A 21,953-nucleotide genomic window follows, 5' to 3' on the forward strand; every position below is an offset into this window, starting at 1 on the left:
TGAGGATACTTTCCAGTTTTATTCTGCTGCCATAACGTAGTCACACAGAAGAACTGAAGTGTAACAGATCATGCTCTGCATTCAAATATGTTTGATAACATTTAAACAAATCTGCTCGAATAAAACATTCCCTAGTTCTTTATTTGCAGGGAATAAATTAAACAAAAAAATAAAAACATGTGCATGCTTGCAATAAAATTTGACATGAGTATTTAGAAAACTGGGGGGACGATAAGAATGAAGCCTCAGAACCAGCCTGATGTTCTTATATATTTTAAATGGACATAAGCTAAAATGGAACATACTTATTTTTATTTACTCCTCTAACTTAAGTGCAGCACAACACAATTTAAGTGCCTTAGCACAAAAATAATATACAAATAATTAATAGACAGCCATTGATAAATTTATCATTTCTTATTTTAATGCCATACAAAGTGTGCAGCAGCTAAAGCTAACTGTGATAGCATTTGTTCACGTCCTCCTCTATTCTCCAGAGTATCGTTTATCTACCTGCCAAGTTACAGATAGATTTAAAACCCCAAGAGCAAGTTAACAGGATGGAAGCACGTGCCTGAAATAAGCATGTTCACGCAAACTTTTCAGCTGTGGAAATGAAGCTGTGTTCATCTTTCTAGGCAGTTTTTACATGATTTTGTTATGAAGCTGACTGAAGTTTTGACCAAGGTCAGCAGAAGCAGCGACTGAGTTTAATTAATGTTTTGAGCTCAGAGCACTAAGCTTGTTTAGAATCATAGAATCAGTATGGTTGGAAGAGATCACCAAGATCCCATCACCTTTGCCAACTTAACCACATCCCTCTGTCCCACATCTACCCTTTTCTTGAATGCTTCCAGGGAGGGTGACTCCACCACCTCATACATGATAAGCTAGGAAAGAAACCTGGAACTCAAATACATACAGCTTTCAATCTTCCCTAGTTAAGCTGTAAATGAGACTGTGATATGTAGAATTAACAAAGTGCAAATCACTACCAAAAGTGAAATCTTATGTTTGATTATCTTTTATCAAAGGATTTTGCCTTGCTTCTTATAGCCTTTAAATTACAATTTAATATTTGGAAATACTTTTAAAACTGTACATTTATGCCTTTATGTAGAGAAAAATTAGGCACAATTACACTTTTCCCTATTAATCCGCGTAATTCAGCTTTAATAAGCAGAACAGAATATATATCTGAAAAACATCTAGTTATATAAACATCTTCACCTTGTAAATCAGAGATTAAATAAAGATATTTAACAATATCGTTGCTACTCTAAAAACAAATTATTAGGTATTTTAAAAGAATTGCATTTATTCAGTAGGATTTTTCTTAACGTTGCTTTTGTTTTTTTCTAGTGATACAGCTTTATGGAAATAAGCACTGTTAAAAGCTAAAAAATCTTGCTGTGTCACTCTTACATGAAGAGATCAAACTATAACAAGAAGGGGGAAGAAGAATAAGTGCTTACTATCCTTCCAGAAAACATGAGGCAGTAAAGTTACACGGAAGGTATGGCAGAACAGAACTAAAAGTTGCTTCTAATTTTTGTTTCCTATGAATACTGTTTTAGTGGAACAGTATTACAACAGGTATCCTGGTCGTGCCTCTCTGGCTTCTACTGAAAAATATTTTGTCTTCCCTGTCTCATGGAAAAACTATTAGATAGATGCTTAGCCCTTACTGAATAACCCCCTCAAGTTGTTTATTATAATACTTTAATAACACACAAAAAAACCCAAACCTTCAAAGTGCATGCTTCCTTGTTTCAGCCCTTCATCAAGTGTCAATATTTTTCCTCATTCATCCTCACTTATTTTTTAAATACGAAAGCTGAATGAGCTGTTAGGAACTTACAGTTCTTTTCTTCCCCACGCTGTGCACTTGTAGCAGTAGTTAGTTCCTCTACTCAGCCCTAAGGAATTCAGAGGTTTTTTTTTTTAAAGTGATCTTAGAAATAGAGCATTCTCCAGCTATTCTTTTTCTACATGATCAGAAGCTCTAAGCAAATCTAAACTTAGCCCACTGTAACAAGGATTTCTCTGAATTAAGTAACAGGGAGAATATTTCAAAGTTGTTTTTAAAGTAATTTAATAGTTAATCTTTATTTTCAAGTTTTTATTAGCTACAATAACCTATGATTGCACTGTAAACTGTTCCAGCAGTCTGATTTAAAGGAACAAACTTGATATTCCAAAGCCTGGGTGGTGGAGGCTAAGAATATGAGAAATACTGTAGAAGAGGTCCTTGATTGCAAGGAGAAAGAACGATAGCTAAGTGCCTTCCTACAGTAATTCTAGAGTTTGTCTGGGTTATTCAGGCTTTTGGGAGCAAGTTTGAACTCCTCTGAGCATAATCAACCTGAGAAGCACAGTTAGTGGAAAACTCCCATTCTCCCTTTACTAACTGCCAGCATTTTTAATGCTGTATGTTAACTTCATCTTGCTTTAATATGACCTTCCGAAATGAAGATCTGCAATATCATGACTTAAGCCACACAGAAAAGGACTCGCAACAGAAGTTCCATTAAGTTAAGCTGTGGCCAGAGACTCCAATGTCATTCTTACTAATAATACTTTAGATGAAAAGAAAAAAAAAACAACGCAGAAAACCAACAATATGCCTCAATAGGGCTTAAAAGGGAAAACAAAAGAAAAAGTAGGAAAAGGAAGATGAAGATTTTATCTTCAGGTACCACATACTATTGAAGTACCACTTGGAAAAAAGGCAGCAGATAGGAAACTTGAAGATAGTTTTACCCACAGAAAACAATTTTAAACATATCTATAAACACAAAAATTTCATCATTAAAATGCCGCTATTTTGCTGGCTTCTCGAACCCCACTCAAGTAAGCTCCTGTAACAGTCTGAGGAAAGTGCCTATTCGTGGCCTGTATTAAAAAAAATAATAGTTAATTGTTACTAGAGCGATTAAAACAGATATAAAATGAAAAGTTCAGATTTTTTTTTACATAGGTGTGTGCCAGTGTCTTAAAATGCTATGGAAGATATAGTTGAAAGAATTTTAGAGGAAAGATTGCTGATTTTTGACAATGCCAAAATCTGCTAATCCAGTCAACTAGAAACAGTAGTTGTCTGTTTTGCTGTAAGCACTTCAGACAGACATGTAAGTACTATTTCAATACAGAATGCAACCATACCATCAGCAGCATACAGCTGTTGTGTTACCCAGTAACAGAAAGATAATTTGACTAAAAATACAAGTGGAGAGTGTGTTCTTTTCATATTCTGCTCTTACTGGTTATGCAGTTCAGTCCCACCCTGATATATATGGTGAACTACCTTTGCCGAACAATAGGAATAAAGAGTGTCAAAATGAAGAAACAGTAGTATATTTGTGTAACAATAAACTTACATGCTACCTCTAAATAACTGTTGGCTAGTGAAAGACAGTCTTTCATAAATAGCTCCCCAGTGACTTTAAATCAGCAGTAACAAAGATGCTTACCTCACCAGCAAAAAAAATCGTTCCTTGGATGTCTTCAGCTATGATGTCATAAGCTTCACCACTGCCCCCTGTTTTTACAAAACTGTATGCCATCTGGAGCCAGGGGTCTTTGCTCCAGCGAGTAACAAAGAATTTCACTGGGTCAGGAACCTCCTGTGTAATTAGAGTGAAACTTACATGCTACAAAGAACAGCTCGTGTTTATATAGCTTTCCATAATCCTTAGGGAGTATGCAGTATAATTATACGACAGATTGGATTAAATTCCTGAATTAAATCCTAGTTTTATTTATTACGGCACTAAGCTCTGAAGATAATTTGTTTGCTAGAGTTGGCTGGTGTTTGAAACATTACAGTTCCTCTGTTTTGAATGCAACAAATACAGATATTGTATTAAACCTAGAACTACAAAGTAAAAGAATTCCCCTGTCACGATAATACATACTCTTGCAAACAGATAGAATACCAGCATCGATGTAATTCAGCACATTTGTGTGCATGATGTAAGCTCCTTGCATCTTAATAAGATGTAATAGTTTTTGAATTCTAGTTTAAATCTCAAAATATAATTTCCATTTTTGCAGATGATTTTATTCCAGCAAAGAAATAAATTAACTTGTCTAAAATCAGAAAATGAGCTGGTTTGAAAGCCAGATTTAGAGAGAAACAAAAAGAAAGTCTACAATTAAGCTGTGATTGTAATACTGTGTGTTTTTTGTCACGTTGCAGTAAGTAGACAGAAATGCCACTGGTCGCCTCCTGCACAGCTTCTGGTATCTACAAATAGATAATTCCATTCAGGGCACCTCCCAAAAGTTCAAGCAAGCAAAACAATTGCAAACCAAACAGATACATATGGCAGGTTGCACAGACATCCCAGAAGGAGCTTTTGGTATGGCCCTCAAAGCTACCTTGTCTTTGAAAATCCTGCAGTGCTGTCAAGAGATGGCTAAAATTCACAACTGTGTTAAACCTCGGGGACAAAGACGTGAGAATCATCCTTCTAGACTAGACCAGCACCAAGCTGAAGACCTCTTTGCTGCCTGTATGTTCTGATGAGGTGAAAAAAGCAGGTATGTGGACTTACATTGCCTGCAATTCTGGTAATTGTAAAGCTGTTACCAAAAGTACATTTTCTCGGAAAAGAAAGGCTTTCAGATGGCAAAATTTTTCCAAGACCGTTAGTCCCAACATCCTAACCATGAATGTTAACACTGAGCATTCCTTGAGACCTAACTGTTATCAATAATTTAGCTGTAAAATATTATAGAGTTCATTAAACAGAGTGAAAATAATGTTCAATGAGAGTCATCTGCTTGCCCCAGATTTGTCTGATTCTCCCTTTAGCGTTTGTCCTGATGAGCTGGTATCTGGAAGGGGAAGCAAAGGAGTTTTTACCTTATATGTTTCTTCAGAGTCAGGATTTAGGACCTTTGAGTGATCACGATGCCTGTAGCTCTACTACAAGGCATCTCTGAAAGGGCTGTTTCTTACTAGGAGAATAACCTTCCCCTTACTCAGCATCCGAATTTGGCTTTTACCATATCTCAAAAGAAGCATTTCCTCAAACACAGGAAAAGAAAAATAATCTTAAATATCAAATGTTTTCCTGTGTATCATGAAGCTTTATGTCTGTTGCCACTTTCATTCACATCTTTTAAGAGAAACGGTTTTTCTTACCTGCTCCTTAAACAGCTCTCGAAGTACAGTCATACACTGTTGTAGTACTTGCTTGTCCTCTAGATTCTTAATGGTTGTCACAGCATCTCCAGTGACTACTGACATTAAAATGCTTTGTTTGCCCTAGAAAACAAAACAGTAACATAGAATATCACTTCACATTTTTCATTTTAATTTCTAGATGAAAGCAGCTCTGATTCTTTAGAACAAAGGCTTCCTGTTCTTCAGTGTTTATGTTCCAGTTACTAACATCCTTTGATGTCTTGTTAATGGAAACCTGTATCAGGACAGTCAGCCCTTCTAGGAATTAACTGAAAACTCCCTGTGTACCTATTGAAAGGCTACACCCAAAAATTTGACCTTTGAAACAAACCTCTCAAACTCCTGTGCCAAAACTTTGCATCAACTCTACTCCAGTTTCAAAAGATGGTAATAGAGATGATGAGCTATTTAAATACTAGCTAGATATGTTTTGGATTTGAGCCAGTGCTGAGATCTTAGCAGCTGATTTTGGCCCAAGAAATGAAAGCTCAGTTCTTGTGGTGCTTCCTTTCACTTCAGAAAATCTATGATTCAGTAGTTTTAAAGATTAAGCAGTAACCGTGGAACACTATACAGATTCTCAAATCCTTTCATGAATTCTCCCTCTTTTATCTATACAGTAAATTCTTCTGTTACTAAACTTGACAGCTTTCAGAGAATAGCTATCAAGCAAGTTAATAGTTGTATGACTGTTTCTGAAAGGCATCAGCATGCTGAATCTCATACAGAATGAGCTCATAGGTATTGAGGAGATGACAAGAAAGCTATATGGTAAGTCATATACAGCTATTGATATTTCAGTGACGTAGCACAATATTGACAGGGTAGTTTCTTTTCACAGTAAGCCATGAGGTTCCAAAACAACTTCTAATTATTGTCAAGTAGTAATCAGCACTTGTTAAAGCACGAAGAAGGTTAAGTGTATAGTGTGTTTGCGTGGAACTGTCAGGGAAGGGAACCAGAATGCCAATACATTGGTTTGAACTGGTTTTGAGACTGACCCTGCAGACCTCACATTCAAGTAAAACCTAGTGCTTGTCTTCTGCAACTTCACAAAGTCATTTAGGCCAATGCAAGCCAATAAGTATTAATAAGCCAACATTGTCCTTTCTAGCTGGTTTAAATAAAGAATCGGAACTCCTAAACTTGAAGTAACAGGCAGACTTTTCCATGTCTGTTCATCTGTAGTCAGGTCTAACACACTTGCTTTCAGAGTAGCTTTGACACTAAAAATATTAACATACTTGTATATTGTTTTGTACCCAGACCTGGAAAAATATCGTCATTTACTACAAAGAAGTGTTAATCAGCTTTTTCTTGATAAATAAAAGTGATTCCACTTCAGTTACAAGGAAAACAAACAAACAAACAAAAAAGGAAACTTTCATTTTTCAGTAATTATTGCATTTAGATTCCAAACTGAATTTCTGAAGGGCCAGCAGAAAATACATATAGAATATGTTACCTCTGGATCCATGTCATAGAAAACACTGAAGAGTCCACGTTGGCTGGAATTGGGTGGAACATGGCCAAAAAAATCAGCACCTTGAATTTTACTGTCCCAAAATCTATAAGGAAACTGCAATGCAATCTAGAAAGAGAGACAGATGGAATCAAAGAATTTCATAGCATGTCACAAAATTCATAACCGTTCTAATTCTTTTTCCTTTTTTTTACTTATTTTCAACACAGTTCTCTGAGGGATTTTCAAAAAATATTATATAAACTGAAGTCTCTGAAATTGAAAACGCACAGAATTCACCATAAAATTCGCTATGGAAAATGCTCAAATTTGGCAGAGTTTTTACAAACCTCATGCAGAACTCAGAAGTTCCTTATAACAGATGAGGATCGTTGGATCTTGCCTTTTAAGTTAGTACATTGTTATATATTGTTTTTGGCATTACTTTCATTGCTGCTTTATTCTAAGCACAGAACTTATGAGGGATCTTTTCAGGAGCAGCTCTCTTTTTCCACTAGGAAAAGGGATCTTACAAGCTGGTCAAATAAACAGCTTTTGGTATTCTTCCAAAACAATTCATGTATTTCCTAGGTCAAAATAGACCAGGATTAAGCGTATTATGAGAACTTTGGAAAATCTAAGATCAGTATGAAGGCTTGCTCAAAATTAGGTGCAAAAAAGATTAAGCTGTGAAGCAATTTTGTACCGATTTCTTTAAAAGAACACATTTGAGGTGGGAATTCTAAGAAATATATGTGATCTCTGCTGGCTTTGTAATATCTGTCATTGTGATGGTAGGGAAAAGAAATGAATGCAATTACTTCCACTGAATTTCTCTATCAGTATAGAAATAGAAAAAGTAAGCAGCTCAGCAAAACAGTTTTTTCTGCGCTTCCTTCCCCAATCCCCTCTCCAAAATCACAAATAGCAGACACCTCACAGAAGATTTTTGGCTAGAGGATACAAGTAAAACCGAATGTGGAAGCAAACCCCGAGAAACTCCATAAAAGCAACAGGGCCAAAGCAGAGAATATCTCTATGAAAAGGAAATGAAATAAGATCTGAATTTGCTTACCTTCTCAATGACTCCTGCTCCCAAACTATTAATAGCTTTAATTTTTTTTTCTGACAGTGGAGGATTGAACTGAATGGCATTTTTCTGAAGAAGGGCCAGTGGTACTGTCACTAATACCTGAGGGAAATCATTACAGTCACAATTGCAGCAAAAGCCGAATGCTCTACTTAAGATTAATAGCATCCTCTATACTATCTTGAATTATTCATGCATAATACTCACCAGATATCTTAACATTAGTGTCTGATTTTACTGCACGTTAATGGGAAACACATGCATTACATTCAGGTGAGAACATGTCCATCAGTTTTCTGGGTTTTAAGTCACAGACTGTTGAATTGCTTGTGTGAGTGGCAAGCTATGCTGGTAATTTTAATACATCTCATAGGCTGTAGTCAATCAGACCATCAGATTAACAGAAATTCTTTTTGAAAGGGGAAAAGTTCTTCCTTCACAGATTCCCTCCCGTTAAAACTGGCTCAGTAACACTGGTGATGTCAATCCTATTTTGATCAAGTTCAGATATAATTTTTAAAATGATACCTAAAACATCATTTTTTCAGCACAAAGCAAATGAACATATAGGAAATAAGGGTGACTGGGAGGTAATAGGTTGTTGAGTCCCACATCCTAAAGGAAAATATTTCAAAGGGCAGATCTGCATGTAAAAAAGGGGTAAAGCTGAGTAGGGGATGGAACCAAAGAAACCATCACTTCAGAGACCAGATGAAAATCTACGTGCTTCATATTTTTAGCTTTACCTCTGTAGTTCTTAGTTATTCAAATCAAGTAGTACTCAAAACTCAAGCATGTTCAATGAAAGAGATTCTAGGGCACCCAAATACAGACCATTAGAATGTATGAGTTTTCTTTGAAGTGTGAGAAGTTGGACTAATTAGTCTTCTGTGGAAGGGGAAAAAAAAACAGACAAAAAAAAGGTGCATGTACTGTGGAAAATACTGTTGTGTTCTCCAAAATCCATAAGCTTAAAGCATACTGGGTACCTTTTGTGTCCTCCACACAGTTCCATCTGCAGTAGTGAGCTGTACTTCTTCACCAGAATAGTCAATACTCTGTACCTATTGCAATACAAATTGGTATAATAGTTTAGACTGCAAACCTAGGATGCAGAAATACAGCTGTTTTCAGTATCACAGGATATTAATATAAATAGAACTACTCAACGCTAATGGCAACATCAACAATTTAATTTCTCATTAGTCAGAAGGTTAACAAAAGAGATTCTCTCTTTTCTTAGAGGTAAGTTGGAATAATTGCAGCTCCATATTTGCCTGGTCAAAAAACCCTCGAAGATATGATTGGGTATGTCAAAGTAAAGCAAGACAGGCAATTCCATCAATATTTTACAGACTTACTGGGGAATTTAACCGGATGTCCAACCCTTCAGCCAACTTATCAATGACAGTGGAATATCCCACAGTTAGAAGAGTGTGATCTCCAGCAAACTGAGCAAAAAACTCGTTATGGTCCCATGAGCGTGCAGATACCTGTGGACAGAACATAACCCAGCTGTCTCTACTGCTAAGGTGACACAGGTTCCAACAGAAGTCCCATAAGTTAGAAGCCACCCTGATTCCCTCCATAACTTTGCACACGAGAACATATGGCATTGCTAACAAAATTATACAGCTTATTTTCCCAAGGCCACTAACTGGTTTAAAATTCATGGATTAAGTCATAATGTGGCTTTGCCACCAGCAAGTAATTTTTAGCTCTGCTTAGGGTAGGAAAAAAAAAAGAAAACAGGGAAGTAGTACAAAAAATAAGGCGAATTGCAGTGACAGCAGTGTGCTTACTTCAGTTTTCTCTCTAGCAAATAAGTGAGATTTTATAGCCCTAAGATTTGGAATAAAAATGAAGTATTTCCCAATATGAAGGGGGCAAGCTGATATTAAAAGAAAAAAAATCTCAGTAGAATTTATCTTCACAGGTTCTTCCATGATTGCTTTCACTGATGTTCTCTCCCCCACAGACTCATAGTACAATAGTAATATTTGCACTTGGCAGTCATCACCTGGCAGCAAAGCAGTTCCCAAACTGCTATTAAAATGACAATTCCTATTGCTGCAGTTGCACTCACACCGTATCATACAGTCAACAGAACACCTAGGAGTGGTGAACTGGTGCCCACTGTTGTGGTGTTGGAACACTTCAGAAGTTCAATGCTTTTATTCTCAAGATACCTAGCGAGGTGGAGAAATACCTCGTGTTTTTTTTAAACACAAGTGAGAAGCAGAAGTCACACGCCACATCTGAGAAAGAATAACTCTCCTGTGAATCCTGCCACCCAGAATCTCAGCAAAACGCACTGTTCCACTGCACCATCTACTTTCAGCTTCTGAAAGTAAAGAGGAGTTCATTGCAAGTGTGAACTCCCATTAGGTTACCTAAAGAGGTGCTGGAATTTATGTCACAGTGCTTTTGAAGAACAGGTTAAGGATATAGGAGTAACTTGGGGATAGCTGATTGAGGCCACGTGGGCTTCTCAATGTCACTTGAAACACTATTTTCCACAGAGCTCAATCATGTCAAAAAAGCTGTCAAAACTCACCTGAGAGAGATTGCTGCCACAGGCATACTCCAAATTACTGAGATGGAACTGTAGTACTTTTTCTTCCAGCTCACTGAACTGGATACCAGACTCCCGAATAAAGGCTTTATAGATCTCTTGTATTTTCTCTGCAAAAGAATATGTTTCAAATAAGGACATATCACAATTCATTGGAAGTCCTACTGCGATTCAGTATTCTCTTCTCTAGATCACAAGATTTTCAGGCTTGTTTGTACTAAGATGTTTTTCTTCTCCTAGAAAAACCACAAGATCTTTCTGATGATAACATACAACTTTGTTGCTTAAAGATGGGTTTCCCTAGTAAAATATTTTTTTCTTCAAAAAGAAAATACAGCTTCTGGAAGATAAAAGAAAAACTATACAAAAAATACTAAGTGCAGTAGCATAGCTGGGATAGTCCGTTGAGACAGGAGAGACATTAATTGCTTCACTGTCATTAACATAAAGTTGAAGATATTTCAGGGGGAAAAAAACCCAGCACTTCAGGGTAACAGAATCCTTGCAAATAAATCCTGTTCTATTTCAAACAAACAAACAGGATGAGGAATTTGATCCACAGTTCACGGAAGAGCACAAAGTTACTACTTTTGTCTTATTCATCCCATGCTGGAAAAAGATTTGGGATACACCTACTTCTGAGCAAGTTTATTTGTCGTTGAATGTGCTTGCATGCTCTAAGTGATAGGCATTACCAGCAGAGAAGGGACCATTCTTGCCGTTGAAAGACTTTGATCAGGCTGTTATTTAAACAGATTACTCATAAAGAATAGGAGTTACAGCTAGCTGCAGCCTGCTTCAGCAAGGAGCAAGTCTTTTGAATTGCAACTGCCACTTAGTTGTACTGCAAAAAGCTACACCATTAAAACAAGGTACTGCACTGAAAGTCATGTAGTATTTACTAAAGCCTTAAAATTCATCCTCCTTAGAAGTTACAAAAGACCTTTTGGTCTATGAGTATACAAGTAGTCAATTGTCCTCAGTAGAGCTAGGTTATCGCTGTTGTATAAAAAGCCATATACTTTTAAAAATGTCTGATGTAAAAGGCATTTGAATATAAAACTAAATTCTGACGGTTACGAGCACAGCCAACATATTCACTTTTGAATACATCTCCCACTTACCACCAAGAGGAACATCTTGTTGCTGGGTTTTATCTTTTCTCCACTCAGAGACAACATCTAGGATGGCATTGAAATGAAAGTCCATACGTTTATCAATAGTGGGATCTGTTATCCTTCCACCTTCCTGGATCAAGTCACATTTCTCCCCTAGTTTGTGCATTTTAATGCCAAGCTTAAGAAAAAGACATTTTATTGCTTTTTAAGTATGGAAAAACTACAGTGCCTAGCAGCTCAAGGTTATTTAAAGAAAGGAGAATCCCTCAGATTTAAATGACGTCAATGAAAAAACATCCATGGTCTTAAATAATAAGTCATATTAACTCAGGCTCTTGTGCTCTGGAATACCAACAGCCCTTCAATCTCTAAGTTGTCCACAAACTGCTTTTCCCCACTCTTCCATTATTTTCTATATCAGAGATTCCTTGAAACCTCATCTCCAACTTTCCTGTCAAGGCATGGGGTAGCACAGATATGTGTCTGGTATCAAACATAATGAAGCAGTTTCTGTCATTTTTCCTTCACTTTATTTTTTAATCTCCACTAAAATTAGTTCTTTTCAACAACTTTCTGACGCCCGATGGCCTGCCTAACAGTTCCCTGCAGTTCAGGCATCAACAGGATGCATCTTGCCAATTACTGCCAGTTTCATTAACAAGCAAGCAAAGAAAGAAATGGTTTTGAATTAAACCTAGTATCTTTCTCTGCGTGTCCAACTCACAGCAAAGAATCATTACATTCTACACAGTTGGTCTGGAGATTCTCCCTAGGGCCCTGTTACTAAAGTGCACTCCAGTGTTTTTCACATACCCTTGCATATCTCTAGGATGTTGCTCCCCACTCCAGATCTCAAGATAGAGTTATACTTTGCATGAAATATGACATCAAATAACCACATAAGGCAAGTACGCAACATGTAATTCAGAAGTCATTGCTCCTCACCTCATGACTAAAGTGTGTTTTAAAAAAATACTAATAATAAACCCCAACATTTTTATTCTTCTTGACACTATAAAACAGCAAACAGTTAAAACAGCATGGGCTGGATTTACATGCCTCTCTGAATAAAATCCATATTCAAGTCCCACTGGGGGAAATTCTGCTTCCTGCCCAATAAAAAAAATCAAGCTGTGTTTTGTTTGCAAAAGTATCTGTTAAACATATTAAGCATTACTTGTTCAAAATCAAACTAGAAATGCAGAGGCCAAGCAAAGGCAAGTCTATAACCGAGCTGTGTATTACAATAGCATAGCAATACCCTACCACAGTAAAGCGTATCTCAGCTCTTAAGTTCTGTTTGCACTAGAATCAGCAGTCTGCCAGGTGCCTCTTATATTTTTATCTCTAGAAAAGGGCAAAAAAAAAAAAAAAGGAGTTTCTTCTAATTTTGAAGCTGAAGCCGCCTTGTTTTTCTTTATGTAATATGCCTGAAACCATTCTGCAGCCCTTCTTTGTCCCCATCTGTCAACAAAGATAGGACAGCAGCGCGGAGTTCACTCAAAATGCAGAACAGTGTTTTAATCATGCCATGAAAAGAGACTCCCACCCTTACCCGCCCGCCCACACCCAGCTTCTAACAACAGTTTTTCCTTAATGATAACGCACGACCACGGCAGAGAACCCACTTGCTCACACATTAGTGCCATTGGGTTGTTGACACATCCATTGACGATCTGTGCACCTCTCCCAACAGTGACGCCTGTGAATGTCTTATCGTCCCACACTCGGCCACCAATTCTGTCTTTAGCTTCTAAGACAATGACCTACGACACAGTGCAGTTCAGTAAATGGTGAGATGTGGCCAACTCCAGAGCAAAGGGGAAAACAAAAGCAAAAACAGAAGCAAACCATCTAACAACCTTCATGCTTTATTTTCTTTTCTTGGTATAGGCTATTTATACATTTTAATCATTATTTAAAGGTTACCCTTTGGGATATGTACCCGTATGTAACAACTGATATACTTCAAGAAACAATCCCAGTGGAAAATTTAGAAATATTTTTAAAAACACTGAAGACATTATCCCAAAATCAGAGTTCAAGGCATGCTGCAGGCTTTTAAACCCAATGATCTGCTTGCAGCATCCGCCTAAAGACAACTGTAATCCTTTTGGAGAAGTTTATTTCAAGGGTATCCCAAGAATAGCTCATTTTCATGTTTATATCATTCATACTTACTTCCTTCAGCACTCAGACTCAGGATGCTGGACTGGATAGATACTTTGTCTAACTAAATGCATTTATTCTTATTTGCTTTTATCTGAATTCTTTGAAGACCAACTCTCCAAAACAGCAGTTCCCTTTATCTTCCCTACTCAAACTCCCTTTATCTTCCCTACTCAAGTCTGGATACAATAAGCACTACTTGCTTTGTTAAAATTTAGATGAAGATAAGTTCAGTCTTTAATGGAAAAATTACTCAATAAAACTCTCAATTTTGCCAATTAGTTGGGATGCTCAAGGCTTGTATGTTTCTAAGAATAAGGTTATTTCTTCATTTTGAGGAAGAACGCAACCAAAGCAGAGAAAAATCTCACTTTTCAAGTCATGTACTCTAAAGTTTCTTACCTTAATTCCAAAGTTGTGTAGTTGTCGGGCTGCTGCTAATCCTGCTGCGCCAGCCCCAACAACAATGACCGATTTCTATAAAATAAATAGAAGTAGGTAAGAGCTAAAATATAAATGATCACTGCAAATTCGTTCTTCTTGATAAAGCTGAAATACCCTCAGATTTCAGAAATGCAATTTTAACTGCAGATGTCTCCGTTTCTTTTAACTGGAACAGCTCTCAGACAAATAACACACTTAACTCATAACAATTCCAATCACAAATTGGGTTGATCAACAAAAGCTTTTTATCAATTGAGCTCGCATGCAAAGACACTCCCCACACAGAAATCTACTTTTTTCTAGGAGGTATTCTATTACAGAATACATCCATTATAGACATTTTTGCAGTCTGTCATGAAAAGTGCTAGTTATAGATATATGCCCTTTAATCACAGCTACTGCAAACCAGAACATAATACAAGTTTCTTCACCTATGGAAGCAGTGGTGTATTCCAGGATTAAGGCACAAGAACAACAGCATACTGCATGTTTTTCCCCCACAGTTCCCACCTATCTGAGAAGTGTATGGGAAGCTCAAATCCACTGGGTTGGATTCCATGGATATTGTAGGAATACAAACCTGGCTGGCAAAACTTCCATCTCTGTTGTTTCTGTGAGCACTGAAGGTAGATGAGGACCACATGAAAAGTGTTTGCTTTTAGAAGTAGTTCTGACACAAATGATTGGAGTCAGAGATAACGAGCAACAAAAAATTTCCACGTCATTTTATAGTACTGATAACACAGGGATTGTTACAGCTACTTACGTTGTGGTATTCTTTAGGAAGAAGGTACTGGTCAGTACTGACTGATAGAATCCCTGTATTAATTAGCCCTTTCCTCGTCATAAAATACAGTATCCTCTCCATTTCCTGTACGCAGCGAATACGCACCAGCCCTCGAACAATTATATGGTGGATACATTTTTGAGGGGTAAGAGCCTCCTGTAGAAGAGTGGGGGAAGGGGGGAAGAAAAGCAGCGTTGATAGTTCAATATTCAATACTTTCATATGTTTGCAACATATTTGAATTATAAACCAGGTGATAAGGGTTAATCATGAATCATAGAGTTGTCTGAGAACATCTTAAAAGCAATTTTTGTGGAAGTTTCTTGCTAGTCAGCCTTACAGAGTAAGGTAATAATTTCTCTCTTTTGAGTTTCCTTTAAATAAAAAGCTAAATTAGTTTGGAATAAAAGCATAAGTGTAAAAGATATTATTGCTAACGCCATGGTATGCAACATGAGCACGAGAATGGTACTGAAATCTATCCCTGACTGCAGGTGGCAATGCTCATGGTTACATACCATTAAAACAGCCTTCAGAATAAAAGCTAGGTGAATACCCAACATCTTCACAATTATAATGCAGATATCAGGGTCTGAAAGCTTCAGTACATGAAATTCTACTTGACTCCTGATTTCCTTTATACTAAATATGAATAGAAGCAAGGCTGTATCTAGGAAGAGAGTCCAATTCCTTTGCCTCCTCCCACTTAAGCCCTCCTCATCCCATAGCATTGCATGGGGATATGACATGACTAAGGGTAGTGGGATGAAACTACAGCATAGGAAGTTCCGCACGAATGTGTGCAAGAACTTCTTTACAGTGAGGGTGACGGAGCACTGGAACAGGCTGCACAGGGAGGTGGTGGAGTCTCCTTCTCTGGAGATATTCAAGACCCGCCTGGATGCCTACCTGTGTGATGTGGTGTAGGGAGCCTGCTTTGGCAGGGGGGTTGGACTCGATGATCTCTAGAGGTCCCTTCCAACCCCTACAATTCTGTGATTCTGTGATAGCAGCAGCTGTTATTTGCAAACAAACAGATTAACTTCTAGCATCTCCTACCTTGCAGTTTGTGTACCACAGAGCCAAAATCAGGTTTCTCAAGGCCAAATACATGGTAGGATCTCGTGAATATTCTGGGAACTCATAGAGCTCATCCAGTTCCATGACATCTGGCCTTACACAAAGTGCTTTCCCACATTCATTGGGCTGGTAAAAAGGCTGGAAATATTTGTTCATTCCTGCAACTGAATAAAGACACACACACACACACACAAGAAATAGTCATATTCTGTTTTATCTACTTATCATTTTCCCTTTAAGACAATTCATTGACCTGGCACAGATAAAGAAGCCAGGAAGCATCCCAACCTCTAACCTCTTTTAGAATGATTTCATTTAATATGGCTTTCCCTTTTCTTACTCTCCAGGCTGCGCAGTACTAATTATTGTTGTACAGCCCAGTGTGCCTTGGGCCTGTCAGAGTTTGAGTTCTGTCAGAGAAGCAAGCAGTACATGCCATCAGATGCCATCAGATGCCACGACTGGTCCAACATAGAACGGGATCTAAATTCAAGTCTAAAGCCCAGCACTGCTGTATGGGCTCACAGAGTCCTCTGAACTGCTTTCATCTTCAGCTCCCAGCTCCACCCAGAGTAAGCAGTGACTAAAAGTAATCATCTTCCACGTGCAGCATTAGCAGCTCTACATAATGAGGCTGGTTTCCAGTTCATAAAGCAGGTAAATAGCTGCTGAATAGATGAGCGGATTTCTTTTCAGCACCTAAAGAGAACAAAGCCTGCTAGGATAACACAAAAAGCAGAACTTCCCTTCAAGTACTCTCTGATCCAGTTCTGAGGTATATCAGTAAGGATGAGTATAGGAATCCTGAATTATCTTCTTTCATTCTGGACCTGTTTTGCAGATCTCACTCCCAGACTGTCAGTCTCAGAGCTACTGTTAGCAAAAAACTAACGTAAACAAAATCCATGTGCCTTAAGAAATTGAATCCTTTTCTGCAAAGCCTCAAAGATCCCCAATATCAAAACCAGCTGAATTTAATGTTGTTATTATGTTATTACAAACCTTAATTTCCTTAGGAAAACAAATGATCTTTTAAGTACTGACATGTTAACTACCCGTTTATTTATATTACCAAATGGCAGGTAGTAATCAAAAAGCCTACAAGGTCTGTGCTTATACCTGAAGGAAATGCATTATCTTTATCTTGCAAATAAGTAAATTACAACAAAGCAGAGAGGCAGTCACACAGAGGGTGTGTATTAGTGCTGAGAACAGAACTGGTGTTTCTGAGTCAGGAGCTTTGTGTGCCTTATAGACTCCTAATAAGACAACAGTCATCACACCTATTTAAGGAACAGAGCCCTGCAGATGGCCCTTACCAGTCAAATTAGGCACGCTCTTTAAGTGCTCTAACTTCACAAGGTTGGATTCACCAGGTAAACGATTAGTGCTGGTACAGGATGGACTCATGCCCACGCAGTCTGGATAATATGCAGCTAGAAAGGGAGCTGCCACACTGTCTTTCAGCAAAGGAGGGAGTATGAGCATGGAGTACCACCAATGGTCTGAAACTTCAGCCACTCTCTGGCCAAGCGGAGAAGTGAAGGAAAGAGGGGAGAAGAGAACACGTCAGTACTTTGAAAACGTTGTAAAATGAACCAATTCCCCCCTCCCTCCAAAACTGACACCAAAAAGCGCTAGAAGTATCCATCTCAGATTTGCAAGTCATAAAGACATTTTCTCTCCCTCTTTCCCTGTCCTCAGCCTGACACAGAAAACAAGCAGTATTAACCTCAGAAACTGAGCTGAAATTTCATAAAGTCCACGCCCATGTGGAAAACAAACAGATGAGACATGCCACGACAGTGCCCCTATGCCTTACCAGGCCCTGGATAAAACATCTACAGTTGCTTGTGCAACCAGAAATCTGAACTTAGAAGTCTAAACTAACTGACTGGTTTAATATAAATTCTGCTATCCTCATCAAAGACCTTCTAAAGCCCTAAGAAATGCTACTGATTCAGCCTTGTTTTACAAAGCAAACATGTATTAAGGAAACAAAACGACCAAGCAACAGTCAACAGTAATTATGAACATGTTTCCTGAGACAGAGGCACCTCAGGTACGCTCGCCAACACTGGCTTATCATATTATACTCAATCTGAAATGTGAGGTTACGTGATCATAAAACAATTGCAACACCAACATGCATCAAGTATTATTCGTACTAGGAGGTAGAGGAGAGAGAAAACATGTTTTGGCATTCCTGTGCACTTCTCAAAAAGAAGAGGCAAGCTTGACTAAAGATGAAAACCACCTCGAAGAGAGGGAAACTGGGGATGGGGATGTTTATTGGAAAACTGGCAGCTGGATGCTGTTTCGCCTGATCAAAAACAGGAATCAGGAGTGAACCTCGTATCACTGGCCACAACTCAAAGACAGCAAGAACCACCTAAAATCTAACTGGTATAGTCAGGGAAGTGAGGAAAAAAGATAAGAAAGTAGAAGGTCCTAAGCTCTGTTGCAAATAGAGTGTCCTTTGCAAAATGCATAAATACTGCCACAATAGGCCAAAAGACCAAGAAAAGGAAAGATGTATGCCATGCTTTGGGTTTGGTTTTGTATTCTGAACAAATGAGGAGGAACAGCTGCTACTCACCAAGTCCTCAGGCATGGAACATTGGTCTGAGCCCTCCGTCTGAAAGAAAAGTCAATTGAATGAGGGCTATTCTTACACTGAACAACAAAAACTAAATATAAAACAAACTAATTTGGCTATGGCATATTTCCTTAAACCAAATAATGCATTCATGTTAGCTTACTGTAGCACAGATGTTTGTATTACTAAAAGTAAATAATAGAGAAACCTATAGTTAAAAACACAACACACACAAAAGAAAACCCAGAATATACCAGAAAATATTTTCATTCATTGAATTAAATAATCTCTACTGATCAGACATTAAAATATGAGTCTTATTCCACAAAATGGAGTGAAACACTAAAACAAATTGGAAGGGGGAAAAAAATATATGGGAAGACTCTGCATTTTTCAGAGAGACTCTTCCAGTCTAGACTAAAAAACCAAAATTCCTTAATTTATTTCAAAGGCATCATAAAGTTCCAAGATGAAATGTTACAGTTTTTACTAAGAAGATTCTGTGGCATTATAAGGACTCCTTTTCAAGAGTTACCTTCATGCCAAAGCTGAAAATTCCCCATGATAGAACTTGTTAGAAGTTACCAAAACCTCACTGAGCTTTTCAAACATTTTCCTCAGTAATGAGCATGGCTTGACAAACTAAAACTAACACTGTGGTACGTGTCTACTTTGTATATTCTGATGAGCTCTTCATAGCTTCAGAATGGGTGATTTTATAATTGACTACAGACAGAAAGTATTTCAAATTCTTCTTTCTTGATATTTTTACTCAGGATACAGAAAAGGCCAAGCAGCTTGTGGGCCCTTAACCATGCAACTCTGCAGGCCATTGGGCAGCGTGTTTTAGATCAGAAATATTAAGCAGCCAAGGAAGAAGTAAATAATGTCTGCAAACAAGAAAAATCTACTTGTTACTAGTTTCCATATGAGCAAAAGTCTTCTGTGTTACCTTGGTGGAATTGTTTAGTTTCATACCACATTTGTACGTTTTTGCTATTTGCGGTGTCAGCTGGATTTCCTTTGTCAGCTGACGCCATTTACCACACTCTGGCTTTGTACACTGCACCTACAAGTCAGAAAACAAACATGTTTTTACTTGTTACTGACTGATTATAGATAAGGTTAATGAAGCCTAGATAACCAACTGAACGAAGGTAGATGTGAGGAAATTCTTAAACGCGGTTGTTAAATTCATTCTCTCAGGTGTAAGACACTTTGTATATGGTAAGTCTTGCACTGATTTCCTAAAAGACTGAATTTCACCACAGAACCTAACCCAAAATCGATTCAACACCCAGTTACTACTTCAGTGGCTTTTGCAAGCATTGCTGCAAAAAGTATATCATACACTACTTCAATAGACTTCATTGTGGCCTTCCAGTATTTGAAAGGAGTGTATAAACAGGAAGGAGAACAGCTGTTTACGAGATAAAACAAGGGAGAATGGTTTTAAATGAAGACAGGGGAGGTTTAGGTTAGATATTAGGAGGAAGTTTTTGACACAGAGGGTGGTGAAGCACTAGAACAGATTGCCCAAGGAGGTTGTGGATGCCCCATCCCTGGAGGCATTCAAGGCCAGGCTGGATGTGGCTCTGGGCAGCCTGGTCTGGTGGTTGCTGTCCCTGCACATAGCAGGGGGTTGAAACTGGATGATCGCTGTGGTCCTTTTCAACCCAGGCCATTCTATGATTCTGTGATAGATTTTTTTAAACTTTATCCCATTCACATCTCTCTTCTACTCCCTTCAGCATGGAAATACAAAAATCAGTGCTTTGCAAGTCTTTCAAGAGTCCGCTATAGCTGGTATGCCCCATTTTTCCCCACTAAGTCTTACTGTATCTGAATACTATACATCTTAGCTGCTACTTTAAGAAAAAGCAGAAGAAAGTTGTTCTCTGTGAGATTTGGAGAAGGTGTCCAACAATGGAGCAGCTGATCAGAATTATTATCTATCACTAGCCCCTGTAAAAACTCAGCTGACCTGCTGCCTGATCATACAATATCAGAAAGTTTTTCAGTTCAAGAAAAGAGAGGATGGGGAAGACAGGGCAGGGGAGTTAATTTAAACATCCATTCAAAACTGTATGCCTTCACAAATAAACATCACATTGAAATACACCGTATTCCACAAATCACCATCCACCTTACCCAATAAGGGAGCTGCTGATCAGCCATGAAGGCTTTTGGGCTGGGCTCACTTTTCCCATTACTAGTCCAAATCCTTTTCCAGGCAGTGTATTTCTCATAACCATCTTTATGGCTAAAAAGAAAGAGAGAAAAAGGCAAGCAGTTAGGAAACTGAATGATCTAGTTCATTTTAAGCAACAGTGGTTACTCTAAAATTAAACATCTTATGTAAGGACTGAGAAATAAGGCTGAATAGAATCCTGTATTTTTCCTATTAAAAACAAAGCAAGTCCTGATAGCAATAAAGAGCATCCTGGCCACTATATCCTCTTGGTAATGGGCATAATTCCCAGAAGTTAAAATGGGGACTGAGTTACAGCTGAGTTCATAAGCACCCAAAAATCTCAGCAGAGATAGACTCAGTTCCCACAAAAACAGAAAGGAGCCTGGAGCCCAATGCACTCCTTGACCCTGACCCGAGTCTTCACAGTCACTGAAATGAAAGCAAAACCTGCTTGCTGGCTTTGGTCTTACTCTGAGCCAAGTTCTCTCTCCTGTGCTTATGTTATAAAGTGAATTTACTATCTAAGGGTAAAACAGATGTACTTAGAAGTACTTAAATCTACTCACTTCTTTTAAAATTCCCTTATTTTAAGAGAGGAAAGCTTTTGAACAACAGCACCTGTAGAACAGCCTAGGTAGAGTAACTGGTTTTGCTCATGCTACATGTTTATGCTGATGGTTAGTCCATACAACACCTGCAGTTTCAAAACCAATATCACTTGAAGCATCACTTCAAATAAAGCAAGCACAGAGGATAAACCCTCGTATTATACACAAGTATAAGAGGTCTCTTCACTCATATCATCTGTCAAATTTTAATAAGCACTGAAAAGGCACAATCTTAATTGTCAAATCTACCTTCGGTAGTAGTGGTCAAAACATTCATTGCAGAAGTGCTCCCCGCAGGAAAGATGATACCATCTCGATGTATACCCATTTTTAGCACATCTGAAATGCAGAAACACAGAAATAGCTTTATGGTGCATTTCAAAAACTCTATTCATAAGAGCACATTCTAGAATGTGAAGCAAATATTCGGGACAAGCCAGGACATGACGTTACGTTCACGAAGGCTGACTTGCACAAGGCACTGCAGTTATTCAAATAACAATAACGAGAAGATCATTTCAATTGTCTCGGAAACTTCCAGTTCCCAAGCGAAGCAACACCACATGCAAAGGATGCAAAGTACACACAATAAGCGGTTTTATAGTTGGCCTGGTTTCCAGCAACCTCTCCAAC

The 21,953-nt window shown here is 38.1% G+C and overlaps 2 protein-coding genes across 7 annotated transcripts in view; one reads left to right on the top strand and one right to left on the bottom strand.

Moving 5' to 3' along the window:
* The window catches only part of DEK (DEK proto-oncogene), a 44,209-nt gene that overhangs the window by 20,519 nt on the left and 1,737 nt on the right, over nucleotides 1-21,953 (top strand). The gene's annotated exons all lie outside the window — the stretch shown is intronic.
* KDM1B (lysine demethylase 1B) overlaps nucleotides 1-21,953 on the bottom strand; it is a 27,979-nt gene continuing 6,026 nt past the window's right edge. For 2 of the 5 annotated variants that reach the window (XM_015854734.3, XM_015854733.3), the window contains 18 exons: nucleotides 21,570-21,659; nucleotides 20,670-20,781; nucleotides 19,471-19,587; nucleotides 18,519-18,557; nucleotides 17,239-17,443; nucleotides 15,899-16,083; nucleotides 14,819-14,995; nucleotides 14,011-14,085; nucleotides 13,068-13,205; nucleotides 11,446-11,617; nucleotides 10,304-10,431; nucleotides 9,108-9,239; nucleotides 8,736-8,810; nucleotides 7,732-7,848; nucleotides 6,660-6,785; nucleotides 5,153-5,275; nucleotides 3,474-3,626; nucleotides 1-2,895 (listed from right to left, as the gene is read on the bottom strand). In XM_015854734.3, coding sequence (XP_015710220.1) covers nucleotides 2,812-2,895; nucleotides 3,474-3,626; nucleotides 5,153-5,275; nucleotides 6,660-6,785; nucleotides 7,732-7,848; nucleotides 8,736-8,810; nucleotides 9,108-9,239; nucleotides 10,304-10,431; nucleotides 11,446-11,617; nucleotides 13,068-13,205; nucleotides 14,011-14,085; nucleotides 14,819-14,995; nucleotides 15,899-16,083; nucleotides 17,239-17,443; nucleotides 18,519-18,557; nucleotides 19,471-19,587; nucleotides 20,670-20,781; nucleotides 21,570-21,659 — 2,248 coding nt within the window. In that variant the 3' untranslated portion in view covers nucleotides 1-2,811. Of the gene's footprint in view, nucleotides 2,896-3,473; nucleotides 3,627-3,930; nucleotides 4,250-5,152; nucleotides 5,276-6,659; nucleotides 6,786-7,731; nucleotides 7,849-8,735; nucleotides 8,811-9,107; nucleotides 9,240-10,303; nucleotides 10,432-11,445; nucleotides 11,618-13,067; nucleotides 13,206-14,010; nucleotides 14,086-14,818; nucleotides 14,996-15,898; nucleotides 16,084-17,238; nucleotides 17,444-18,518; nucleotides 18,558-19,470; nucleotides 19,588-20,669; nucleotides 20,782-21,569; nucleotides 21,660-21,953 lie in introns of those variants that run through there. The other 3 variants (XR_014943554.1, XM_085540156.1, XM_085540157.1) reach the window with 3 other exon arrangements.

The sequence above is a fragment of the Coturnix japonica genome, chromosome 2, assembly GCF_054131305.1.
Source record: "Coturnix japonica strain WE chromosome 2, WE-NBRP24, whole genome shotgun sequence".
Taxonomy (NCBI): domain Eukaryota; kingdom Metazoa; phylum Chordata; class Aves; order Galliformes; family Phasianidae; genus Coturnix; species Coturnix japonica.